The sequence below is a fragment of the Pelodiscus sinensis genome, chromosome 2, assembly GCF_052426305.1.
Source record: "Pelodiscus sinensis isolate ZL-2025 chromosome 2, ASM5242630v1, whole genome shotgun sequence".
NCBI classification, from domain to species: domain Eukaryota; kingdom Metazoa; phylum Chordata; order Testudines; family Trionychidae; genus Pelodiscus; species Pelodiscus sinensis.
The window spans coordinates 168,240,072-168,263,005 of NC_143053.1; the positions used below are offsets into that span (position 1 = coordinate 168,240,072).

Consider the following 22,934-nt stretch of genomic DNA (forward strand, 5'->3'; position numbering starts at 1 on the left):
TAAAAATAAACAAGCCAGTTTAATAGCCAAAGGGAAGCAGCAGTGTAATAAAATTTTGCCTCTTGTTTGTCTTACGTCATTAATAGTGCTTTTTTATGTTGTGTTCTTAGCACCACATGCTGGAGTCAGTCCAGCTGAATATTACCATCAGATGGCTCTACTGGCAGGTCAGCGCAGCCCATATGCAGATATCATTCCTTCGGCCGCTACTGCAGGAGCTGGTGCCCTTCACATGGAATACCTTCACGCCATGGATAGTAAGTGATCATGCTGTAAAAAGTGAGGCAAATTAAGGCCGTGATCATGAAAAGAGAACCCCATGGGTGAATTCCCTGCGCTCATGGGAAGCCCCATTGTCATCAGAAGAGCTCTGTGCAGATGGAGGAGTCTGTGTCCGCCTGATTCTCTTTATAGAATTGGAGCCTAAAAGCCGTTTAAATGTGAAGAGAGAGGTGGCAAAGTGAATCTGATGATAATCTTTGCGAGGGTCTAGGAAGATAAACGTGATTGCTTCTAAAAATAAAAGGTTGTGGGTAATAGTAACTTTTAGTGGACTCAGATTCCGAAATGACTAAATGTTTTTGTAAAGGCTACCTTCCATTAACAAACATCAAGTTTCCATATAATTTTTTTGTTAGTCTCTAACGTGCTGCAAGGCTATTCATTATTTTTTAAAGTTTTTTTCAAACATTAAATCATATTTATCTTCAATGTTGATATTTCTGTTGCAGTTGACATCGGTATTCATTGTTAATAAATAAACATTTACATCCATTTTCCTACTGTTAGTATCCACATTCCCTCAAAAAGAAAAAAAGCCAGCAACCAGTCAATATGAACAGTTCTTCTTTTATTAGAATTTTCTAAAATATCTTCAAAGAGCAGCATAAAATACATTTAAAAATTATGTATCCTAAAACTGACTAAGCTTTGGCATTGTTTCTGGCTCAGGCGACATGGATGGCCAAGTCTCCACGGATCCCTCCTCAAATTTCTAAGCTATATGCCTCCTTCCACTTCTGGTGCCATTTTCAAGACCATTTATCAAAGCCACCATTTCTCTTCCCAAAGTTGAATGGAGAACACTCCATCTGAAGCTTCTCACTGCTGTTTTTTAACAGCCAAAGAGGGTTACTGTAGAGTTGTGTAAAGTACTGCAATCATAAGCTGCTAACATTGTAAAATGCTCTCATTCTGCTCCCCCCACCACCACTGCCACCACTTTAGCTTGGGAAGTAAGAAACTGGGGCTAGGAATGAAACCTTGTTGCCTCTCTGGTGGAAGCACACAGCCATACTATGTTATTAGAGCACTGGTTTAGCCTGAGACTCTTTTAATTCCTTGCCAGCATGTGGTTTCTTCAGCTCTGTATCTCATTACTGACCATGTTCCATGGCTGTTGATCCCAAGGAATATGCACAGAATGTGGGAATTATGAGGCTCATCCGTAGGAAGCATGAGGACAGAAGAAAGTCCCTGTTGCAAGGAGATTCATTCAAATATGTTAAATAAGTGACTGATACATTTTCCCTAGTCAGGCAAGATATATTATACCGTTAGTTGAAAAGGTGAGCACATTTTTTTTAACAATTCAGCTGAAGTTAAAAGAATTGTGTATTCTATATTGAATTACTGAGCATGGTGTATTACATAGGTACAGTATTCCAAACATGCTCATTTTCTACAGAAGGTTTTGAAGGAGAAGGCAGAGGCATAAGGAGGGAAGGCAAAAGGCTATTTATGTGTTTGGCACATATTACTACAACTTATTATAATGTTCATTTTCTGCTTTATGGATGGTTCAAGACATGTATGTCTAATAATCACTTACACTTACTTGGGCATATCCTCAACTTGTGTCAATGTCATAGCTCCACTGAAGTCAATGGAGCTATTATTATTTATACTAGCTGAGGATCTGGTCTATTGTTTATAATCGCCTGGATGCCAAAGTGCTTGAGTGGGCCCAGTCCAAACTGGCATGCTGACCTATTGTAATTTGTCCATTCAACATTCATCTTCCATGATGATGGGCATTCTAGAAAAACCTAAAGAGACAGATAAAATTCTATGTCACTTAAATAATGCCAGAGACATCAGAAGATCTTCTTGTGGAGTAAAAGACTAGAGGATTAAGTTTGTTATATTATGCATAGAAATACAGCTTCAGCATCAGAAATAATTACCTTTCTTAAATGAACAATTTTGCTGTGGCGTTGCTGAAAGCCATTGAGCAAAACTGGAAATCCTGTAAATGCTGGAAACTACCTCAAGCCAGGCTACGCTGCTGCACGCTTGCTTAAAGGGAAGGGTTTTGACTTTGGATCCATATGATCTCTGTTCATTTATAAAAAATTGTCCTAAGCCTAATCTCAAATAGGACCTTCTGTATAAATATTTGATAGATGCACTTTAATTTGTTTTGTGTTTGGTTTTAAAGTTGAGATCACACAATTCTGATTCATTATAGCAGCAACTTTTCAATTAGGGATTATTTCAGTACTAAAGACAAAAAAATTGAAGCAGTATTATGCAAATGGGTTATTTTAAATAGTAAATAGAGAATTAAAATAAGAGTGAATCCTAAGAAGGTCACATAGCCTCACCTTCTCTATTTGATGAGAATGTGTTTAGTCAGGCAACAGCGTCTTTTATCTAAAGAGAGGATGAAGTTACCCTTTTACTTTGTAAAAACTAATTAAAACTATCTTAACTTGCATGGATATACAGTAAATTAATTGTCATTAAGTAGACATCTGAATGTCCTATCATTCATCATGCTAAAGAAAACCCCTTTCTTCTTTGTCAGAATTGTAGATTAGAAAAGAGAAACAAAACAATTAGCAGGAAGCCAATATTAAGATGCTTTTTTTTGAATGATGAGAATGCCCGTGTTTGCATTTAATAGCTAAATACTATGATCAATGCAAAACTACGCCATTTGTTTCAATCTTTCGTCTCAAGGGTTATTACGATGATTTTAAAAGTCCTCCTTCCATCCTGCTCCTTCTTGTTAAAAGGAATTAAAAAGGTGATAATTTCCCTCATTATTTGCAACCAAATTCTGAAAAAATAGCCGATTTAACCCACTGAAAGACCACTTCTCCACATGTTCCACACAACAATGGAGCAGAAACAGCAAATGTTCTGAATTTACAATATACAGACGATTACACATAGAGGCAGTCTCTTATAGTGTGTGTGTGGGGGGGGGGGTACAGCAGAGAGCATAGTGATCAAATCTGAAGCCTCTAGACTTTACAAATAGTAACCCTATGCATTATGCATAGATGGATACAGAACTTTATAGAGAGCATGGGGAACACCCTGCCTGCTTCCTACTTTATGATGCTTGGGTATGTCTACACTACAGCACTAATTCGAACTAACTTAATTCGAATTAGTTAATTCGAACTAAGCTCATTCGAATTAGTGCATCTAGACCTAAAAACTAGTTCGAATTAGCATTATGCTAATTCGAACTAGCATGTCCACATTGAGTGGACCCTGAACCGAGGTTAAGGATGGCCGGAAGCAGTGCCGGCAGGGCATCAGATTAGGACTTAGAGCATGGAGCTACTGTCTCAGGCTAGCCGAGGGCTGTGCTTAAAGGGACCCGACCCCCACCCCGGACAGACAGTTCTCAGGGGTTCCCTCCTTGCAAAGCAGTACTGGCTTGGCGTGCCCTGAGTGCCCACACTCGGCACATCACAACACTCGGCCATCAGCCCGGCTGCACTTGCCGTAGGCTGCCATCCGGGGGGGTGTCAATTGGGGGGCTGCAGGAGAGCTTCCACCCCAAGGAGCCCGCAGAGCCACCCCAGTCCTCCCCATAGGGGGCTCGTACCCCATTCCTCCCTCACCACCTTTCACTTACTCCTCCCTAGTCCCCTTTCCTGATGTACAAAATAAAGGACACGTGTGTTCAAAAATAGAAACTCTCTTTATTTAACAAAATTGGGGGAGACTAGGAAAAGGAGGTGGGAGAGGGGAAGAGAGAGGGTGGGAGAGGGGAGGGCAACTAAAATGATCCGGGGTTGGGAACAGGTCCCATATGAAGAGAGGCTAAAGAGACTGGGACTTCTCAGCTTAGAAAAGAGGAGACTAAGGGGGGATATGATAGAGGTCTATAAAAGCATGAGTGGTGTGGAGAGGGTGTATAAAGAAAAGTTCTTCATTAGTTCCCATAATAGAAGGACTAGAGGACACCAAAGGAAAGGAATGGGTAGCAGGCTTCACACTAATAACAGAAAGTTCTTCTTCACAAAGCAAATAGTCAACCTGTGGAACTCCTTGCTGCAGGAGGCTGTGAAGGCTAGAACTAGAACAGAGTTTAAAGAGAAGTTAGATAAAGTCATGGAGGTTGGGTCCATGGAGTGGTAGTAGCCAGGGGGTAGAAATGGTGTCCCTGGCCTCTGTTTGTGGAAGGCTGGAGATGGATGGCACGAGACAAATGGCTTGGTCATTATTTCGGTCCATCCCCTCCAGGGTCCCTAGGGTTGGCTGCTGTCGGCAGACAGGCTACTGGGCTAGATGGACCTTTGGTCTGACCCAGTACGGCCATTCTAAGCTCAGGGCTCGGAGTCGTGGGTCTCACTGGACCACCCTGATTTTCATGCAAACCTGCTCCTGGGTGGCCAGGCTGGCATCTATCCTGCCCTAGACGGTCACTTTCCTGTGCCTAGTGCGGACGTCGTGGATGAGGTCCACAATGTCTGCACTAGACCAGGCGGGCCCCCGCCTGCCTCTTGCGGACCCGGGCAGGCTCCCGGGAGCCGCCAGCCTGGTCCCGGGAAGAGGCGGAGGGTTGGGTGGCAGTGGGTGGCTGGTTCGTGCCGTGCCAGGTGCAGGGTCTGCTGGCTGGGTGCTGGCAGGCTTGCACCTGGCACGGGCACCGTAGCCAGCCCGTACCCCTTAAGGGCTCCGGGGCCGGGAGGGGGGCAGACGAGTTTCCCTGGTGGTGCCCAGAGTGGCCACCAGGGAAAGCTGGGGAGGGCTAGCCTTTCACTAGTTCGAATTAAGTGGCCACACAGCCCTTAATTCGAACTGCTTAATTCGAACTAGGCGTTAGTCCTCGTAGAATGAGGTTTACCTAGTTCGTATTAAGCGCTCCGGTAGTTCGAATTAAGTTCGAACTAGCGGTTTGTATGTGTAGCGCCTATCAAAGTTAATTTGAACTAACGTCTGTTAGTTCGAATTAACTTTGTAGTGTAGACATACCCTTAGAGAGTTGTGTTTGTCTCGGTGGTAGACAGACTGCTTAGTTCTTTTACAAGGAGTTGAAACTTTCTGAATGATCTGGAGCCTCGCTCTGTGGGAACTTTTTGGTGAACTCTCCCATTGGCTTCAGTGAGAGCAGTGCTAGGTCCGCACTGAGTGTTTTTGACAGTCCCACCCTGTAAGGTTTGCTGAGGTTTGGCCTTTTGACTGTTTGTAGGCTGAGTTTCAAGAAAATGTTGGACATGTTTTGGTTAATGGATCTGTTTCTTTCCTCTGTGTATCAGCGAGGGATATATGTGTTTGGAAACAAAGGCAAAACTCAGGATGTGTACTTTCTTAAAGTAAAATCAAAGTTCTGCTGATGTCTATGAATCAAAACCGCTGAGTTTCAGACAGCTCTAGTTTATTTTCAAAAATTCAAATCTGTCACGTTCCCAGCCTTCAAGGAAGAAATGTTTGAAGGAAGACGTGTTTGAAGAAATCTGATTTAAAGGAATAAAATTACATGTCTGAAAATTGTTCCATAATAATTGATGCTAAAAACTTCAATACAAAAATCAAATGTATGGACTGATTTGCAGCAAAGCATATTCAATTTGGGAAAATAGTGATTGAAATTTATATCAACTATTTTAGAAATGTTTTCTGCCCTAGGAATAAGTCGTTATTTACACCACTCACTTTGGGTATGTCTACACTACCCCCCTAGTTCGAACTAGGGGGGGTAATGTAGTCATACGGAGTTGCAAATGAAGCCTGGGATTTGAATTTCCCGGGCTTCATTTGCATAAAGCCGGCTGGCGCCATTTTTAAATGCCGGCTAGTTCGGACCCCGTGCCGCGCGGCTACACGCAGCACGAACTAGCTAGTTCGGATTAGGCTTCCTATTCCAAACTAGCTGTACGCCTTGTGGAACATGGAACGAGGTGTACAGCTAGTTCGGATTAGGAAGCCTAATCCGAACTAGCTAGTCCATGCCGCGTGTAGTCGTGCGGCACTGGGTCCGAACTAGCCGGCATTTAAAAATGGCGCCAGCCGGCTTGATGCAAATGAAGCCCGGGAAATTCAAATCCCGGGCTTCATTTGCAACTCCGTATGACTACATTGCCCCCCCTAGTTCGAACTAGGGTGGTAGTGTAGACATACCCTTTTATTTTTGCCTACAAGTCCATGTCTCAAAGCTTCACTAGTATTGTGTCCTGTGGTATCTTTACTCTACAAGGACCAGATTCTTTAACAAGTCTATCTTCTACTCTGTAGAATTCCACAGCTTATCTTCTGTCTCTTTTCACTCACTGCTGCAGTTGATGGCTTTGCAGCCTTGCTCAGAAGAGGAACGGAGTTTTTAGTGAAATTGACTGCGTTTTTGGTCTCCAGGTATCTTATTAAAGTGGAATGTGATGGTTCGTTAGAAGAATACTATGAATAGATAAACATCTCAAATTAATAAATGTAGATGTGTCTGTGTTTAAAATATATGCCAGGGTGAATCAGCAATGTTTATTTTAGGAGATACTTTATTTTATTTCAGAGAAACTTATAAAATGTGATCTATTACTTTTTATAGTAATATATAAACTCAGAATATCGGTTATACGAAACATTTTGTTAAATTATGAATGATCACCTCAGCTGTGTCTACAATGGCACCCGTTTCCGGAAAAGGGATGCTAATGTAGACTTTGGAATAGGGAAATCCGCGGGGGATTTAAATATCCCCCGCGGCATTTGCATTAACATGGCTGCCACTTTTTTCCGGCTTGGGGAAAAGCCGGAGAAAAGCGCCAGTCTAGATGTTATTCTCCGGAAAATAAAGCCTTTTCCGGAGGATTTCTTATTCCTACTTGAATAAGGCCAATTGGCCAAGACCCTATAGGCACGAGTTGGGGACTGACTAACTTCTAGATCCAGGTGAAGACGCAAAGGTATACTGTCCCTTGGAGAAGAGAAGGTCTGTGGCTACTGAATGATAAAGCTGAGTCAAGGCTCCCTGTTATAAATGCACTCTGCTCTGCCCTTCCCAATTGAAAACCACCTCTTTGTCTCTGGCCAGAACACTTATGTGCCTACAGCAGAGCCAAGGGGATGTGCTGGCCCAAAACCCAGAGCAGCTCCATGCTGAAGAGAAGGCTGGCTGCGGCTAACAGTTGGGAGGGAATATGGAAGTTTAATGAGCATTTGAGGGAAAGATTTTTTTCAGATAGTCACAGTGTGACTTGGGGGATGGGTTGGCTCATTTTAGAGTGGGAAGGGAGAAGGAGGAAAGTGTGCATTTGTTGAAAGTCTGTGGGGGCAGCAGGATGAGCATAATTGTACTTAGTAGTTCTGTGAAGTTTGTTAAAGAGGAACGTGCTTCTCTTCAAACTCCTAGGGCTAGTACAAATGTGGGTGATGCTTATTTGGTATAAGTGTCGTCTTCTGGGAGATGGGTTAAAAAACTGCCACATGTTTCAGCGAGTTCTGATGCTGAAATGAGACCACGGTCTGATCAGCAGCGAGGCAAACTACAGCCATATTTGTAGATAATTTGTCAGGCTGTCTAAGCTTTCATTTCAGATGAGAAATGTAATCTAGTGGGGTTCATGTTACAGTATTTTTAATTATCACTCGTTTTCCAGAAAAACCATTGAAATATGTCTTTTGTTTGCAGCTAAAAACATAAATAGCTGATACTTGATTTATAAACATGGTTGTGGTTTGCCTTTTTCCCAATCACAGCACTGTCTCAATTCAGTATCAGAAACAGGCAATCTGCACTTGGCAATTCTCTAACAAATTCCCCAAGAGAGGACACTTCCATCAAATAAATGGCAATCACCTCTGTATCCATCTATACGCATTCAGACCTGGCATTCGGATCAATCGGAATAAACATTTTTAAACCTAAATCTTAAAAATCAAGTTTAAAGTCTTTCCGAAATTATCATTGGTAACATCCCTATGCAGAGGTCAGGATTTTCAAGTTAAAACAGAACTGTGACATGTAACGATGCCATACTTAATCCAAAGAAAGGGATTTATGCTACTCTTATCATGAGCATGCCCGGTGTCTTGTGATCAGACCCATTCCTATCAGTCTGAGGAGAATAAATGATTGATACTTTTATCCATATGACTACAGGGGTTGTGTATCACAGCTGGCTCTTTTTTCTGAGCTTAGACCATAGCAAGGACTACAAATAATGACAGTGTCAATGCTGTGACTATCATACCAGTTAGCTGTTCAGTTGTGCTCTAGTTGATTGTGCAAAGAGTCTTGTTTGCCCCACTCATTTGAAGTTTGACCTTGGACAACTGTACTTCAGTTCTCCACTTGGCAGAATAGAGATAATAAGAATAGCTCACTTTTAAAGTGTTCTGAGTCCTTAGCTAATGCAAATAGGTAGAACTCCATTAACTTCAGTGTAGCTATATCAGTGTATATCAGCTGAGAATCTGGTCCAGATGAGATATCTAGATGAAAACTGCTAAATAAGTGCAAAATATTAATATGACGTTATAGGTTTACTATCACAAGAATCTTGTATTTCCTTAGTAAATGCAAAGCAACTTTTCCTAACCACTAATCAATGTTTGTACTTTCATGGAAATAAAACATGGCAGTCTTTAGAAGTATCAAGGCCCTGCACTTTAATAAAGTAGCAGACATACACACGGTATATCTCATAAAAGGAGAAATAAAACAGATTGGCTGCGTCTAGACTGGCATGATTTTGCGGAAATACTTTTAATGGAAAAGTTTTTCTGTTAAAAGTATTTCTGCAAAAGAGCGTCTAGATTGGTCCGGATGCTTTTGCGCAAAAAGTGCTTTTGCGCAAAAGCATTCTTGCCCAGTATAGATGTGTTTTTGCACAAGAAAGCTCCAATGGCCATTTTAGCCTTAAAACTAGGAAGCATTTAGTTGAGATGTGTCCATGAAACATGTAGACCAGCCCCCAGTTTTTACATCCCTAATTACTAGTCTTGTTGGACTCAATGGACTCCTCATACTAATGCACTTGAAGTTACACACATGCTTAAGTATCTTGTTGAATTGAGGTCTAGAGCACCAAATTGTAGGACATGTCAAGAAAAGATAACAGAAATCTGTAATCTATTCATAATTATCTAGAACTGCAAGCTGTCCAGTTAGAAAAATAGGACTTCAACAAAGAGTGTATGGCCCTGAACATCAAAATTACATCGCGTGCTCCAATATTACCAGTTTATTTACTTGAAATAAGACATTCAGGTAGTATTATTTTTAATACCAATAATTTGCTTCTAGAACTTTGATTACAGTTAAAAGGAGGGTGAAATGAATCCGTGGATGAAATTGAATGTGATGTATCTCCCTTTAAGACTGATAGAATTGTTGTGACATGTCAGGAGAAGTAGAGACCCAACAGTGGAGGCTTTCAAAGCAATGCAGAGAATGGAGCCATACATTCTATTCATTTTAATTGAGAAGTGTGGTTGAATCCCTTGCACCGCTATGAAAAACTTAAACTATAGTTTTAAAAAATGGATACCCCCCACAAATCTCCTTCGATACTTGAAAAATTGAAATAGAACCATAATGTCTCTTAGTCTGATGCTGTGAATGTCAAATTGATGATCTCTGTTAGAGATAGAGCATTGTTTTATGGCATTGTTTTATTCATCCTTTTTTATTTTTCCAAATAATATTGGCCAGGTGGGATTATGAGCTGCAAAGGGAAAGCTGCTTCTTAATCCCTGTTTTGTATTTTAAAAGTTTATTTTTGGCTGTTTAAATTGAAGTGGCAGGGCTTTCAGGGAGCTCCAGTGTGAGCCACTGTCTCCTCGCTTGTGCTTGAATTAATGATGTGAATGTCTAAGCAGCCATCAGATTCATAAATCATCAGAAATGAGAGGGATAACATATAAAAGTCTTTTCCTTTTGTTTAGCAATTTATCATTTTGCTTGCACATTAATAAACAGAGCTCCCCTGAGGTAAGCCACAGGAAGATACATTTTTCTTCCTAATTTTCCTCAATTGTAGCCAGTAGATCACAAGTGGAAAGAGTGGGCTTGTCACAGCATGTTGTGACTCTTTATATCCATCACCAGTAGTAATAAATAAACAGGGTAGAGCACTTTGGTAGATAATTATTTTTGTTTGCGTAACAGGTGCCAGGTTTCCGAGTCCAAGGCTGTCATCTAGGCCAAGTCGAAAACGTACCCTGTCCATATCACCCCTGTCTGACCACAGCTTTGACCTTCAGACCATGATACGGACATCTCCAAACTCCTTGGTCACAATTCTCAATAATTCTCGTAGCAGTTCTTCAGCTAGTGGTTCCTACGGCCATTTATCTGCAAGCGCAATAAGGTAAAAATTCTTCAAAGTATTAATTACTTTTTTATTACAGCATTTTCTGTGTATCCACCTGTATTACCCCTAGATAATGAATATGGATGCAGATATACACACGAGTGTTTCTCTTTAGATTTTGGTGTGTCTGTAGTATCTATCTTTTTGACTGGAACTAAATTTATAGTACCAAATATTTCTTGCTTGCGAAAATAATCAGTAGAAAATGTTGAGGCATTTTATTATCTACTAGTGGTAACTTTCACTTTACAGGGCAGTAATGCTGTATAAGTAGGCACACATGCATGCACGCTGGGTAATAATTTTCAGATATAAAGACACAGGATGGGTTGGCACTTGTGCACCTACATCATTTAAATGATTTTGAAAATCCTTCCCATACAGATGACAGACATGAAAGTGTCCCAATAGCTTTCCTACTGTATGTGTTTAAAGGTAAGGTTCTCTAAAGCTAGAGGACATGTATCTTCCTTTTCACTTAAGAAGTATTTCTTATGGATTTCTTACAGTTAGAAGTCTGTTCCCAAATGATAAAAGGATACCAGACCTTAAAATAAAATAAGCAGCTCCCAACACACTTGCCAGAGAATGGCAGACAATGTCTTTATCCAGGCACGTGGGACAAAGTAGAGGGACTTTACACCATAGATCTTATGAATTCCACATAGCTGCTTCATTTGCACATGCAACAAATCAGCAAGGCTGTGTCTACACTGCCACCTTTTTCCGGAAATGCTTAAAACGGAACAGTTTTCTGTTATAAGTATTTCCGGAAAAAGAGCGTCTACATTGGCAGGATGCTTTTCTGGAAAAGCCCTTTTTCCGGAAAAGCGTCCGTGGCCAATGTAGATGCGCTTTTCCGGAAAAAAGCCCCGATTGTCATTTTCGCGATTGGGGCTTTTTTGCGGAAAACACTACTGTGCTGTCTACACTGGCCCTTTTCCGGAACAGTTTTCCGGAAAAAGGACTTTTGCCCGAGCGGAAGCAGCATAGTTTTTCCGGAAAAGCAGCTGATTTCTTACAGTAAATAGTCAGTGCTTTTCCAGAAATTCAAGGGGCCACTGTAGACAGCTCGCAGCTTATTCCGGAAAAGCGTCTGCTTTTCCGGAGTAAGTGGCCCAGTGTAGACACAGCCCAAGAGAAGAATGGTGATTCGTGGGATTGAGGGAAGAAGAATTGAGTGGTGAAGTGGAGAGAATTTGCAGGAGAGGTAGAAGAGGGGCAAGTAAGAAAATGGGACAGAGGCAGAAAAAACCAAGAGAGCAAAAGCAAAAGAAGAAGGAACTGAAGGAGCTAAAAAGGTGTCTGTAATGAGAGGGGAAGGCAGAGCAAAGCAGAAACAAATACAGAGACCTTGAAGTGCTTGTGACGTCACAAAATATTAACTGAAAATGTTCCTTCAGTGTTCCAAAAAAGTCTCAGAAAATATTGATTTTGCATTTATGGCACTCAAAGATTTTTGCTTCTCCAGCTTCGAAGCAGCCTCCACCTTCAATTTGCAGCTGGGAAAAAGAGCATGTCCCCAGAGCAATTTCTTGAGAGTTTTTGGCAATGTAAAAAACCTGCTTTTCCAACAAAAAAAGCACACTTAAAACTTCAAAAATTGTCCATGGGGATTTACACTGCTGGAGAAGTTGTTGAGTGCAAGTGGTGTTTAGAAAACATGAATCTGGCAGACTTTTAAAGTGATAGGACTGTAAATAGTTAGTATAAGCAGAAAGTGCTGTTGTTTTTATACATTTTTTTAAATAGTCATATTTCAAAGCTGCTCTACTGTAGTTGAATAGCTATACTGTGTTTTACAGGTATGAGGTCATAATCTTGAAATACAACTCTGCAATCCACCTAACCATAGTTCCAATTACCAAGTACTATTGCTGTAGAATATGACTTTTATCAGTAGCTGGCAATGATTTTTGGACACATCTGTTAAATATATGTACTATAGAGACATATTATTACTACTGTTGTTAGGAGAGAATGACACTTCCAATAGAAATCAGAACCTGGGATTGGATAACTGGAGATAAATTACCTAGTAACTTCCCTATTATGTTCATTCCCTCTGAAGAACCTAGCATTGGCCACTGTCAGAAGACAGGACACTGTGCTAGACGGCCCATTGGTTTAACCCAACATGTCCATTCTTAGGTTTTTCTGACCCTCCTTTTCCATCTTATATCATTTTGGGGAAAAATTCCATGGAGAAATTTAGCATAGTTAATCTCTGCCTTGAAGTTTGAAAATCTCCAAGTTTGAAACTATTTGGTCCGATTGTTTTGGCATATAGTATTGCAAGCACAAGAGCCATTCCTGCAAATGAGTGCTGATCAAAAACTGAGGAAGGTCCTAGAGGTTAGGCCCAATAGGTCTATTCATGTGAGAAGAGAATAAGGTATGCAAGAGTGAACTTATGCGCTGTTTATTGGGTTTCAGAATTTTCTCTTCCTACTTTCTGAGAATGTGTAATGGAACATTTCACACCATTTAATCATTATTTGTTTTTTGATAAAATTATTATTGTTCAGTTTCAGGAGTGGGAAACATATTGTTACATTCTTTCTTCTAGAAATGAGGAAAAGGAGAGGGAACAGATTTTGAGATCCTTGAAAGAGTTACCCAGCACATTTCTAGATTTTTTCTGATCCTAACTGTTTAGCATTTCAAAACCATGTTTAAAACAATAGATAACAGCATTCCTTAATTTTTCCCATCTGGATGTGTCTAAAAAATATTTCAATTTCCAAGAATTGATCAGTTCGAGCACCTCTCTGCTTAGGAAAAAGATTGCCCCGTGCCAAGGATGTGCCTGTTGCTGTTCTTGAGACAATCTAACCAAATTTAGCCAAATCATAAGCCTTTTAAAACTACATGTTCTTACATGTTCACACTACACAGGTGTAACTTCACCGTGGTGTTTCAAATACAACATTTTTGGGGGGAGGGGAATGCATAAAGCTACAGGTGAGTTTACACTTGTCTCTGCCTCTTCTTGTCCACATTGGTTCTGGGCTAGTGTACCATGGCTCAAAATTGTCATGATGCCTAACACATGCAGGCTACAGAGACGGACCACTTTTTTCATAGTGTGTGCAATCTTGTAAAGCATTAATCACGAGGAGTAACGGTAGTTCGGAATAGGAAGCCTAATCCGAACTACGTAGTCCGTGCCGCGTGTAGCCGCGGGGCACGGAGTCCGCACTAGCGGACATTTAAAAATGGCGGTACCCGGCAATATGCAAATGAAGCCCGGGAAATTCAAATCCCGGGCTTCATTTGCAACTCCGGTTGCCTACATTACCACCCTAGTTCGAACTAGGGTGGTAGTGTAGACATATCCAAAGAGTGTGTGGAAAGGGATTAGTTTGGTATATTTTTTTATATTTTTTATATGTTCTGATGATGGCATGTTTATAATAGTATGTAAGATTTGATGTTTATTTTCACTTTATTAAATAGTTTATCTGAATATCTCTGAATTGTTAAATTCATGAGAATTCATGGTCCTCCATATAATTTCCATACCCAAATGTGTCCAATAAACCAAAAATATTGATCACCCCTGAAATAAAACTTGGGATCACACAGTGAACAAAATATTGAGTAACTGGTCATTAAATGAGCATCTTGCGCATTGGATGAGGTCAGGGTCCTCTGGAAAAAACAGTATTTGTTCATGTTATTAATGACAGTATCACAACGCAGAGATAGAAGGGGAGGAACAAAGGTTGCCCAGACAACCTTAATTCTGTCATTTTTTAACTTTTGAGAGCTTGACTATGAAACCTTAACATTCTTTTAGCATTTTGTGTGTGTACATGCATTCCTGTACAATTTGTATTAAGACGGTGCTTCATAATTCTAATGCAGAGCCAGGCCCCACTGTTTTAGACATGGCACAAATATATTAAAAGCACAGGTGCTGCCCCAAAGAGCCTACATTGCAGGTTAAAACATGTAGACAAAACAAACTGTGGGGTAATGGGAGGTTGGGGATGAACTTACAGTGAAACAAGCCTCATCTTTTTGTTCTGTGTTTGTGCAGTGCCTAACCCAATGAAGTCCAGATTATGAAGATCCTAGATACTACTACAATATGAAAAATAATATTTTAGCACAATAAGCATAGGTTTTGAATATTGCTGTTGCTGTTGGTATTGTTGACAGGTAATGGAGATTCTCCTTTAGCTCACCAGCTAGAACTGCTGCTTTGTAAATTTGAAAACACCTGTTTTACATTGCAGCCATAGGCATGAGAACCGTGGGTGCAGGGAGTGCTGCAGTACCCCATTCACCTAGTTGCCACCCCATACCCTTAGGGTCCTGGCTGCTAGCCCTGCACATCCAGAATCCTAGCTGCCAGCCCTGTGTGTCTGGAGTCCCAGCTGCTGGCACCGAATATCTGGGCTCCCAGTCTCAGCTCTAGGGCAGAGGAAATGGGCAAGGGGCTGTCTTTTAGTACCCCTACTTTTTAAAATGTTCCAGCACCATGTATTAGAGCGGGGAAGAATTATGCACAACAGAGCCAAATGACCCAACATCCAGTAAGCATACTCCTTCATTTAGTATTTACTCTTTTGGATAGCTTCCTCAGTCATGCAATTCAGTACCCCATGCTACAAATCGTTTGTTAGGATGTACTTACATGTTGTATCTACTGCTTGAACAATGATTAGACGTTGAACTACTATAACACTTCTTGCTGAGAGGTAGTGTGGCCTTGTAGGATGGGCTTGGAAGTGGTAATCACTTCCCTTGACATTAAGGTTACCAGTGCTACTCTTGCAAAATGGTTATGAGGTTGTTAATAAAGCTGAGAGGTTAGAGTTTTGCTTTTTTTAGTATCTAGAAATCATTTTTAGCACAGACCCCTTGCATCCTTATGGTACTGGGGTCATTAGATGAAATTAATAGGCAGTAGGTTTAAAACAAATGTACGGAAGTACTTCTTCACATAATACACAACCTGTGGAACTCATTGCTAATGGATGTTCTGAATAGTACAATTTCTGACTGCTAAAAGTTAGGCCTAAGCTACCACTTTGGGTAGACCACTCAAAAACTGCCCTGTTATGTTCACTCCTTCTGAAGCATCTGATACCCAGTCAAATTCAGATAGACCATTGGTCTGAGCCAGTATGTTCATTCTTATGGTATCATTTTTGCAAAGTCACTTTTCATCATATGGGCCAAATCCTGCTCTCCTTTGCATTTGCTTAAATCAGGAATAGCTCCACTGACCATGACAGAGTTCCTCTGCATCCAGCAAGTTTAACAGGGGTGAAATTTGGCCACATAATCCCACCTTAAAATTGATTTTTATATTTGTTTAGGTGTCCTCTGGGAACTCTTCCAATGATTGAAAGGAGCTGAGAAAACACAGACACATCCACCCCTCCCCCAATGATCTGCTCCACTGCCCCTCAATTGTATATGTGATGGAGCAGAAAAGTGAAATTAACAAGATCTGGTTAATTATAGCCAGAGTTTGCATAATCTGTTTAATGTCACTTTGCTGCTAGGCTGAAGTGAAGCTGAACATCGTTGGAGAAGATTTAAATAAAGAGGGGAAGGGAAAGCTGACCTGTATAGTAAGTTTAAGCAATAGGAGAGGGGGAATAGAATGGGCATGAACTATAGCTATGGAGTATAAGACTTATGCTTCTACAGGGCACAAGTGAATAGATTTCCCCTTTGCATTTAAGCTCTTATGTAAAGTACTAGACAAGGGAAACTAACTAGAATTAGATTATCCTCTTATCTGAAGCTTTTTAATATAGCAAAACAACTGCAATGGGAAATTGACTAAATTTGTGGGATCACATATTAGTTTCCCTTCAGCTGGCATATGGTTGAAAACCTAGATGCAGAAGGCCAGTTTCCCACTAACCAGCCAGAAAGGGGAGACCAAGAGAGAGAATACAAATGAGAATCAAGTGGACAGAAAGTCCCTCTCAAAGGATAATCTGTCCTCTATAAAGGTTCCAAATCCCTGAGTTAGAGATGGTGGAACACCATGAAGCATGAGATTGTACACACCTTTCAAAAGTATTTTAGCCTTAAGCATTGTAGCACTGGGTATTCATGTTATCCACATACACATCCAATCTCTCTTTGAATCCTGCAAAGTTCTTGGCCTCAACAACATCCTGCAGTGATGGGATCCATAGGCTTATTATGTACTGTGCGAAAAAAGTGTTTCCTCCTATCATTTTCCAGTTTTCAGCCTTAAAATTTCACCAAATATCTCTTTGCTGCCGTGATATGAGACACAAAGAATCAAATATATTTTATATATTTTTATCTAACCTCCTCTTATTTATCTCTGTTCTAAAGTAATGATTATTTTCCATATCTCTTATGAGAGTTTTTCCAGCACCTTGATCAGTGTTTTTGGATTTCTCTGAAACGCCTGTTGTTCTACAATATCCATTTTGAAATGAGGTGCCCAGTACTTCACACAGTATTTCAGATGAGACCCTACTATTGATGGCATTATAATATTATCTATATTCTACATCTCAATTCTTACACAGCATCGCATCTGACAAAAATATGTTGCGTAATGGAGGTGATAACGGCCAGATAGAATTAAAGAATTCATTTGGAAATGAACAAATGGAACAGAGTATATTTGGGGATATTTTGACAGGAGTGCCTTAAAATTGGACAGATCTTTCTATTTGCACAGGTACAAAGAAACACACACTGTGTAAAAGACTTTGGTAACTCTACAAACTTTAAAGATATTTTGCCATATTATAATGCATCTTTATTTTTAGATCCATATGAGTCAGACATGAAACTCCAGGCTGAAATTTTTCATACAATGAAAGGTCTCTGACTAGTAGTGTGTAATATATTGTAAATATAAGGTTTAGTTTAAATCAGTGTAGTCATTTTCAAGATCTAGGAGTACAGAAAAGAAACAGACGTGTCCCGGGTTCGTGTGTGTTTTTGTGCAGCTTTGAATAAGGCCATAGCAGGCACTTTATAGTATTCATTTGTGGTTCTAAACTCCCTAAATATGCAGAGAAGGAATATGTGGCTGATGACTCCAGTTCAACATTCACTTTCACCCTGGCAACTCCATTAAACCAAATTCTACCTGGGACAACTCCCCTGGCATGCATCCTGTTGTGAGTACATGATGTACATTACACACTTAAACACGAAGGGCCTTATTTTCCACTGCCTTGTACCAACCATGTAACTTGAACAAAGTGGGTGTAAAGTACTACCAGACCAGACTAGCTGCATTTTATGCCCCTTTAACACAACTATAAATGGCAGTGGAGAATTACAAATCGGAACAACAAATCAAATATTAGCGTAAAGTTGGAAGTTGAATCTAATTCTAGCCCTCTTAAGGTGGATTTCTAACTGTCGTCTCTTCTTATTAAATCTATCTTCTTATTAAATCTATATTATTACAGAATAATGAGGTTCAGATAGATTGTGGGGCTTATTCATATTTTGAGCGGAAGACAGTAGATATTTTCCACACACACAAAACAACATGATCTCTGTCTCTAAGTCAAGCAACAAATTAATCATGGGGAAAGAAGGTTGCCTACCCCTGCTCTACTGTCTAATTTATAGGCTATAAATCTGCCAATAATGTTTGCCAAATAAGCCTGTCTTAAGTGATTTACTCTGCAGTGACTGTATCGAAAAAGAGATGTACTATGTACATTTGGACACATAGTTTGACTTTTCTGTAGAGTTCCTGGAAGAAGAATATTGCATAAAGAGAAATAAATTATGAAAAGCCAGTTTATAAAAATCAGTGTTGTTTCATTGACCTCTGTGGACCTATGCCAACAGCTGTATAGTTTGTTGGTTCTCTGAATCCTGCCAACCTCAGTTTCATTGCAATGGAAGAGGATAGTGTGACAAAAAATGTATTTTATCGGTCCCAAACCCATCCATAGTATAATGATATAAAGTTGCCAATGATAATGCAATACTGTGCTGTACAAACTTTAGGCATTCTATGGGAGTATAGCTTAGAGAGAGAAGCAGCCAGCTTCCCCATGACTGGCAAGCTCAGCAGAACATATATATGCATAGAGTTACGGATATACTACAAGATTTTATGTAAATAAGTCCTGCTGAGATGGCTGACCTTGCAGAAGCCAACCAGCTGTCTGTTTTCTGAAGGGTTGGGGTGCCCCCAATGATCTTTGTCAAATTGTGGTCCCACTATAAGTATATCTGTCTATCTACATGTACATAAACAAGTTATAAAAAAGGAAAGAATTTTTCTAACTTTGAGTCACAGCTGTTTTGTGGTAAAACCCACAGCTGTGTCTAGAATCTGGATGACCTTGTTAATAGGACAGCCACAAAGTAGCCACAAAGTTTGGTTTTGATTATAATGTCTGTTTTTCTTCTTCTTGAAGTCAGTTCCCTAAAATTTGATGTGCTCATGTAATTGCAATGTAATTCGCTGCCCTGTTTTACCTCTAGTGCAGGGTGTTTGAAAGTTTAGGGAGGAGTGGGGAGAAAGAAAGAAAAAAGTTAGAGATTTCTTTTGTCATTAGATTTTATATATCATTGCAACTTAAAGTACTTGCTATAGTTTTCTAACCTTTCCACACACAATCACTCTAATAAAAGTCACCAGACAAAAGACGAACTATATATAGCTTCTCCTTAAGGGGTATGTTTAAACTACAGGGTTTTTTCAAAAAAAGTGGCTTTTTTTCGAAAAATCCTCCCCTGCATCTAGACTGCTGCCGCGTTCTTTCGAAAGTAAATCGAAAGAACGCGAAAGTTTTACGAGGAATAACGCCTTTTTTCAAAAGTGCTCTTTCGAAAAAAGGCGCTATGTAATGCAAACTATGCTTTTTCAAAAAGTCTAAATGTAGCCCTTGGTTTTACTATACATTCATCTTTTTCTTTCTTTTCTTTTCGTTTCCCTCTTTCACAGAAATTTAGGAGAAAAAAAATATTAATTATGAGTTCTGCAGCCAAAATAGGTATAACACTGCATTCAGTGTTATATATTTTCTCTTATGTGTCATGCACTGGGAAGAAAGAGATCTGTGCTTAGTTCATATTTATGTGAATATTATTTCTTGTTGACAAGATTTTTTTAATTAACTAGTGATAATGGTGTCCAGTGTTGGTATCCAACTTGAGACATCTGAAAGGACTTTGATTTTGAAAAAGTACTGAGCCAGACCTTTGAAAATCTGGGCCTTTTGTGAAGTCTCAAATTGGACACTAAAAATCAAGGTACTGGTCATTTTTTAAAACAAAGCTTTCGATTTCTAGCTCTCAGAAATAGCTAAATTTAGGAGACTTTTTAAAACCAGTACTTTAAGGTCTGGCTCAATTGATAAATTTTAGAATTAAAAGTGATTAAATCTGTGAAAAGATTAAAATGCTATGCAGACTTGTCTCTTTTTTTAACTTTTCTCTTGATGCATGCATGCAATTGTTGGCTGACCCAGCCACTCTGCAGGGTCCATTGCAACAGGACTCTTCTTTGTGCATTTATGAAATTTTTATTTTCTTTCTTATTGGCTGTGTAATCTGTATTTAGCTGCTTGCTGAGCCTTGGAGAACAGGTACCTTAGCTCTTTAGCACTAGGTATTTACCACTCTGAGCTGGAAAAACTGGTCAAATTCTGTGATCCTTTTTATTTTCAAACCATCCATCGATTTTAAACAATTATAAAATAGCAACAACTCTGTTTTTCACATTTCAGATACACTGTACAGCAGTGAGTCAAGTTACATTGATTGAGACCCAGTAACATTAGTAATGTTAGCATGGAGTACTACAACACACCTAATGGACAGCAATTTTAAAAACAGTTTTAGAGCACACCACGGGGCTAACTCATAAATATAATGTCCATCATTTTCATTAGATTTTTTTCCTGACTTAACTTGGTGCGCAAACTTCTGCAAAAAGATACCAATTCCTTATGTATATATGCGTGTGCACAGTGTAATCCTAGCACACACAGTCCATAGGACTCTAAATCATAGCATGTAAGCTATCTATGATATCAGCATTTCGACACACAAATTGTCGCATAATATCCAGGAGCCACTAAAATGCCTTTCCAAGGCATTCTCTAAGGCAAATTGCATAGCTTATTTTGATCTTATTTTGAAATAAGACGCTATTCTGAAATGTCCCTTAGAACTCATGCAATGCGGTTTACAGGGATGTTGGAATACCGAACCCTTTATATTTCATTGACACCTGTTCCACAAGCTGTATTCAGGCTTCCTCATCACTATCAGATCAGATTCTGCTCTTCTATTCTGGTTTCTATTCATAAGGTAGCATGCAGGGGAATGTTTATGGAGCCATCCAGGGGGGTATGGGCCAGCCTCAATAGGGGGCAAGAAGGGAGCAACCACCCAGCCATGCTCTGCTCCAAACCCAGCTTTAGCTCCAGCTACAACTCCACTCCAGCCCCAGACTAGTTCCATTCCACCCCAAGGCCAGCTCTGTCGCTAGCTCCAACTCTTTTCCCACCCCAGTTGAGCCCCCAGCTCCTCCTTCAGCCCAAGTTCCCCTGCTGAGCCAACTGTGGAGTTATAGAAAGGGAGAGGCAGGCAGATTCCATTACTGATGGGGCGGGGGGAGGTGGAGGAAAAGTCTGGCCACCACTGCACTAATGAAAAATTCCTGCTTGAGGTAATAGCCACAAAATGTTGTCCTTACATAGCACTTTCTGTGTTCAAAGCATTGTATAAATATTGATAACATCTAGCTATTTAACTCTAATGCAGCCAGGCAGGTAGCAACAGGGAACTTTCTTAAAACAAATCCCAAGAATATACTCCAGGGGCAAGGTTATAGCTGATTCTGTGGGGTTGTGCAAGAGCGAAGAGAGTGTAAAGAGCTCTCACTCCTGCTCAGGGGGAAAACCGCAAACTCAGTCTTGTGGATGCCTCATGTTTTCCTGAATCATGATGTAATAAAGTACCCGATATCACCACAGATATAAAAGGTTACGTCACAGCCTGGGTACAGTGTGCTGCCTTCAGTCTGCTGGCTGAAAGACTACAACATCGCTTCATCACTGACCATCTACACTAGGGTGTATAGTGACAGGTCTGGCATTAGGCACTTCTGTAGAGCCCTGCCCGGATACAAAATGTGTACCCCCATCTGTATCCTCAAAAATGAGCCGCAGCTATCTGGATCCACACCACAGGATTGGATACCTGTGGGTATAAAGCAGATATGTGTGGATTTGCAGGGCTCTACACTTCTGGTCCATAAGTAAGGGAGTACCTGGGCAAGATTGGGTTTGTAGTTTGGCCTCCCCCGCCAAAGAAAGTAAAGTAAGTTGTCATGGGATAAGAGGGAAGGTCCTCTCATGAACTGATAACAGGTTAAAAGACAGGAAACAAAGGATAGGAATAAATGGTAAGCTTTCATAATGGAGAGAGGAAACTAGTGGTGTCCCCCAAGGGTCCATTTTGGGACCAATCCTATTTATAGAGAAATAAACAGCAGGTAAACAGCGAGCTGGCAAAATTTGCAGGTGATACTAAACTGCTCAAAATAGTTAAGACCAAAGCAGACTGTGAGGAGCTTAAAAAGATCTTACAAAACTAAGTGATCAGGCAACAAAATGGCAAATGAAATTTAATGTTGATAATTGTAAAGTAATACACATAGGAAAAAATTATCCCAACTATACATACAATATGATTGGGACTAATTTTGTTATAACTACTCGAGAGAGAGATCTTGGAGTCATTGTTGATAGTTCTCTAAAAACATCTGCTCAGTGTGCAGTGGCAGTCAAAAAAGCAAACAGAATGTTAGGAATCATTTAAAAAGGGATAGAGAATAAAACAGAGAATATCTTATTTGCGTGTATATAAAACCATGGTATGCCCACGTTTGAATACTAGGTACAAATGTGGTCGCCTCATCTCAAAAAAAGATATATTGGCATTGGAAAAGGTTCAGAAAAGGGCAACAAAAAAGATTAGGGGTTTTCAACAGGTCCCATATGAAGAGAGATTAAAAAGACTGGGATTTTTCAGCTTAGAAAAGAGGAGATAAGGGGGGATAGGATAGAGATCTATAAAATCATAGCTAGTGTGGAAAAAGTGAATAAGGAGAAGTTATTTACTTGTTCCCATAATGTAAGAACTACAGGTCACCTAGTGAAATTAATAGGTAGCAGGTTTAAAATAAACAAAAGGAAGTTTTACTTCACACATCTCATGGTCGGCCTGTGGAACTCCTTGCCAGAGGAGGTTGTGAATATCAGGACTTTAACAGAGTCCAAAACTGGCATCTGCATCCATATCTACAGGAATGATCTGTGGATATCCACATCCACACCCACACGTGCAGATATCCAGGGGCCTGAAGTGGACATCCAC

General features: G+C 40.1%; 1 protein-coding gene across 6 annotated transcripts in view; it reads left to right on the forward strand.

Annotated features, from left to right (window-relative positions):
• The window catches only part of GLI3 (GLI family zinc finger 3), a 264,863-nt gene that overhangs the window by 180,845 nt on the left and 61,084 nt on the right, over positions 1 to 22,934 (forward strand). For all 6 annotated transcript variants that reach the window (XM_006124084.5, XM_014574078.4, XM_014574077.4 and 3 more), the window contains 2 exons: positions 111 to 257; positions 10,352 to 10,553. In XM_006124084.5, the coding sequence (XP_006124146.3) occupies positions 111 to 257; positions 10,352 to 10,553 (349 nt within the window). The remainder of the gene's footprint in view (positions 1 to 110; positions 258 to 10,351; positions 10,554 to 22,934) is intronic.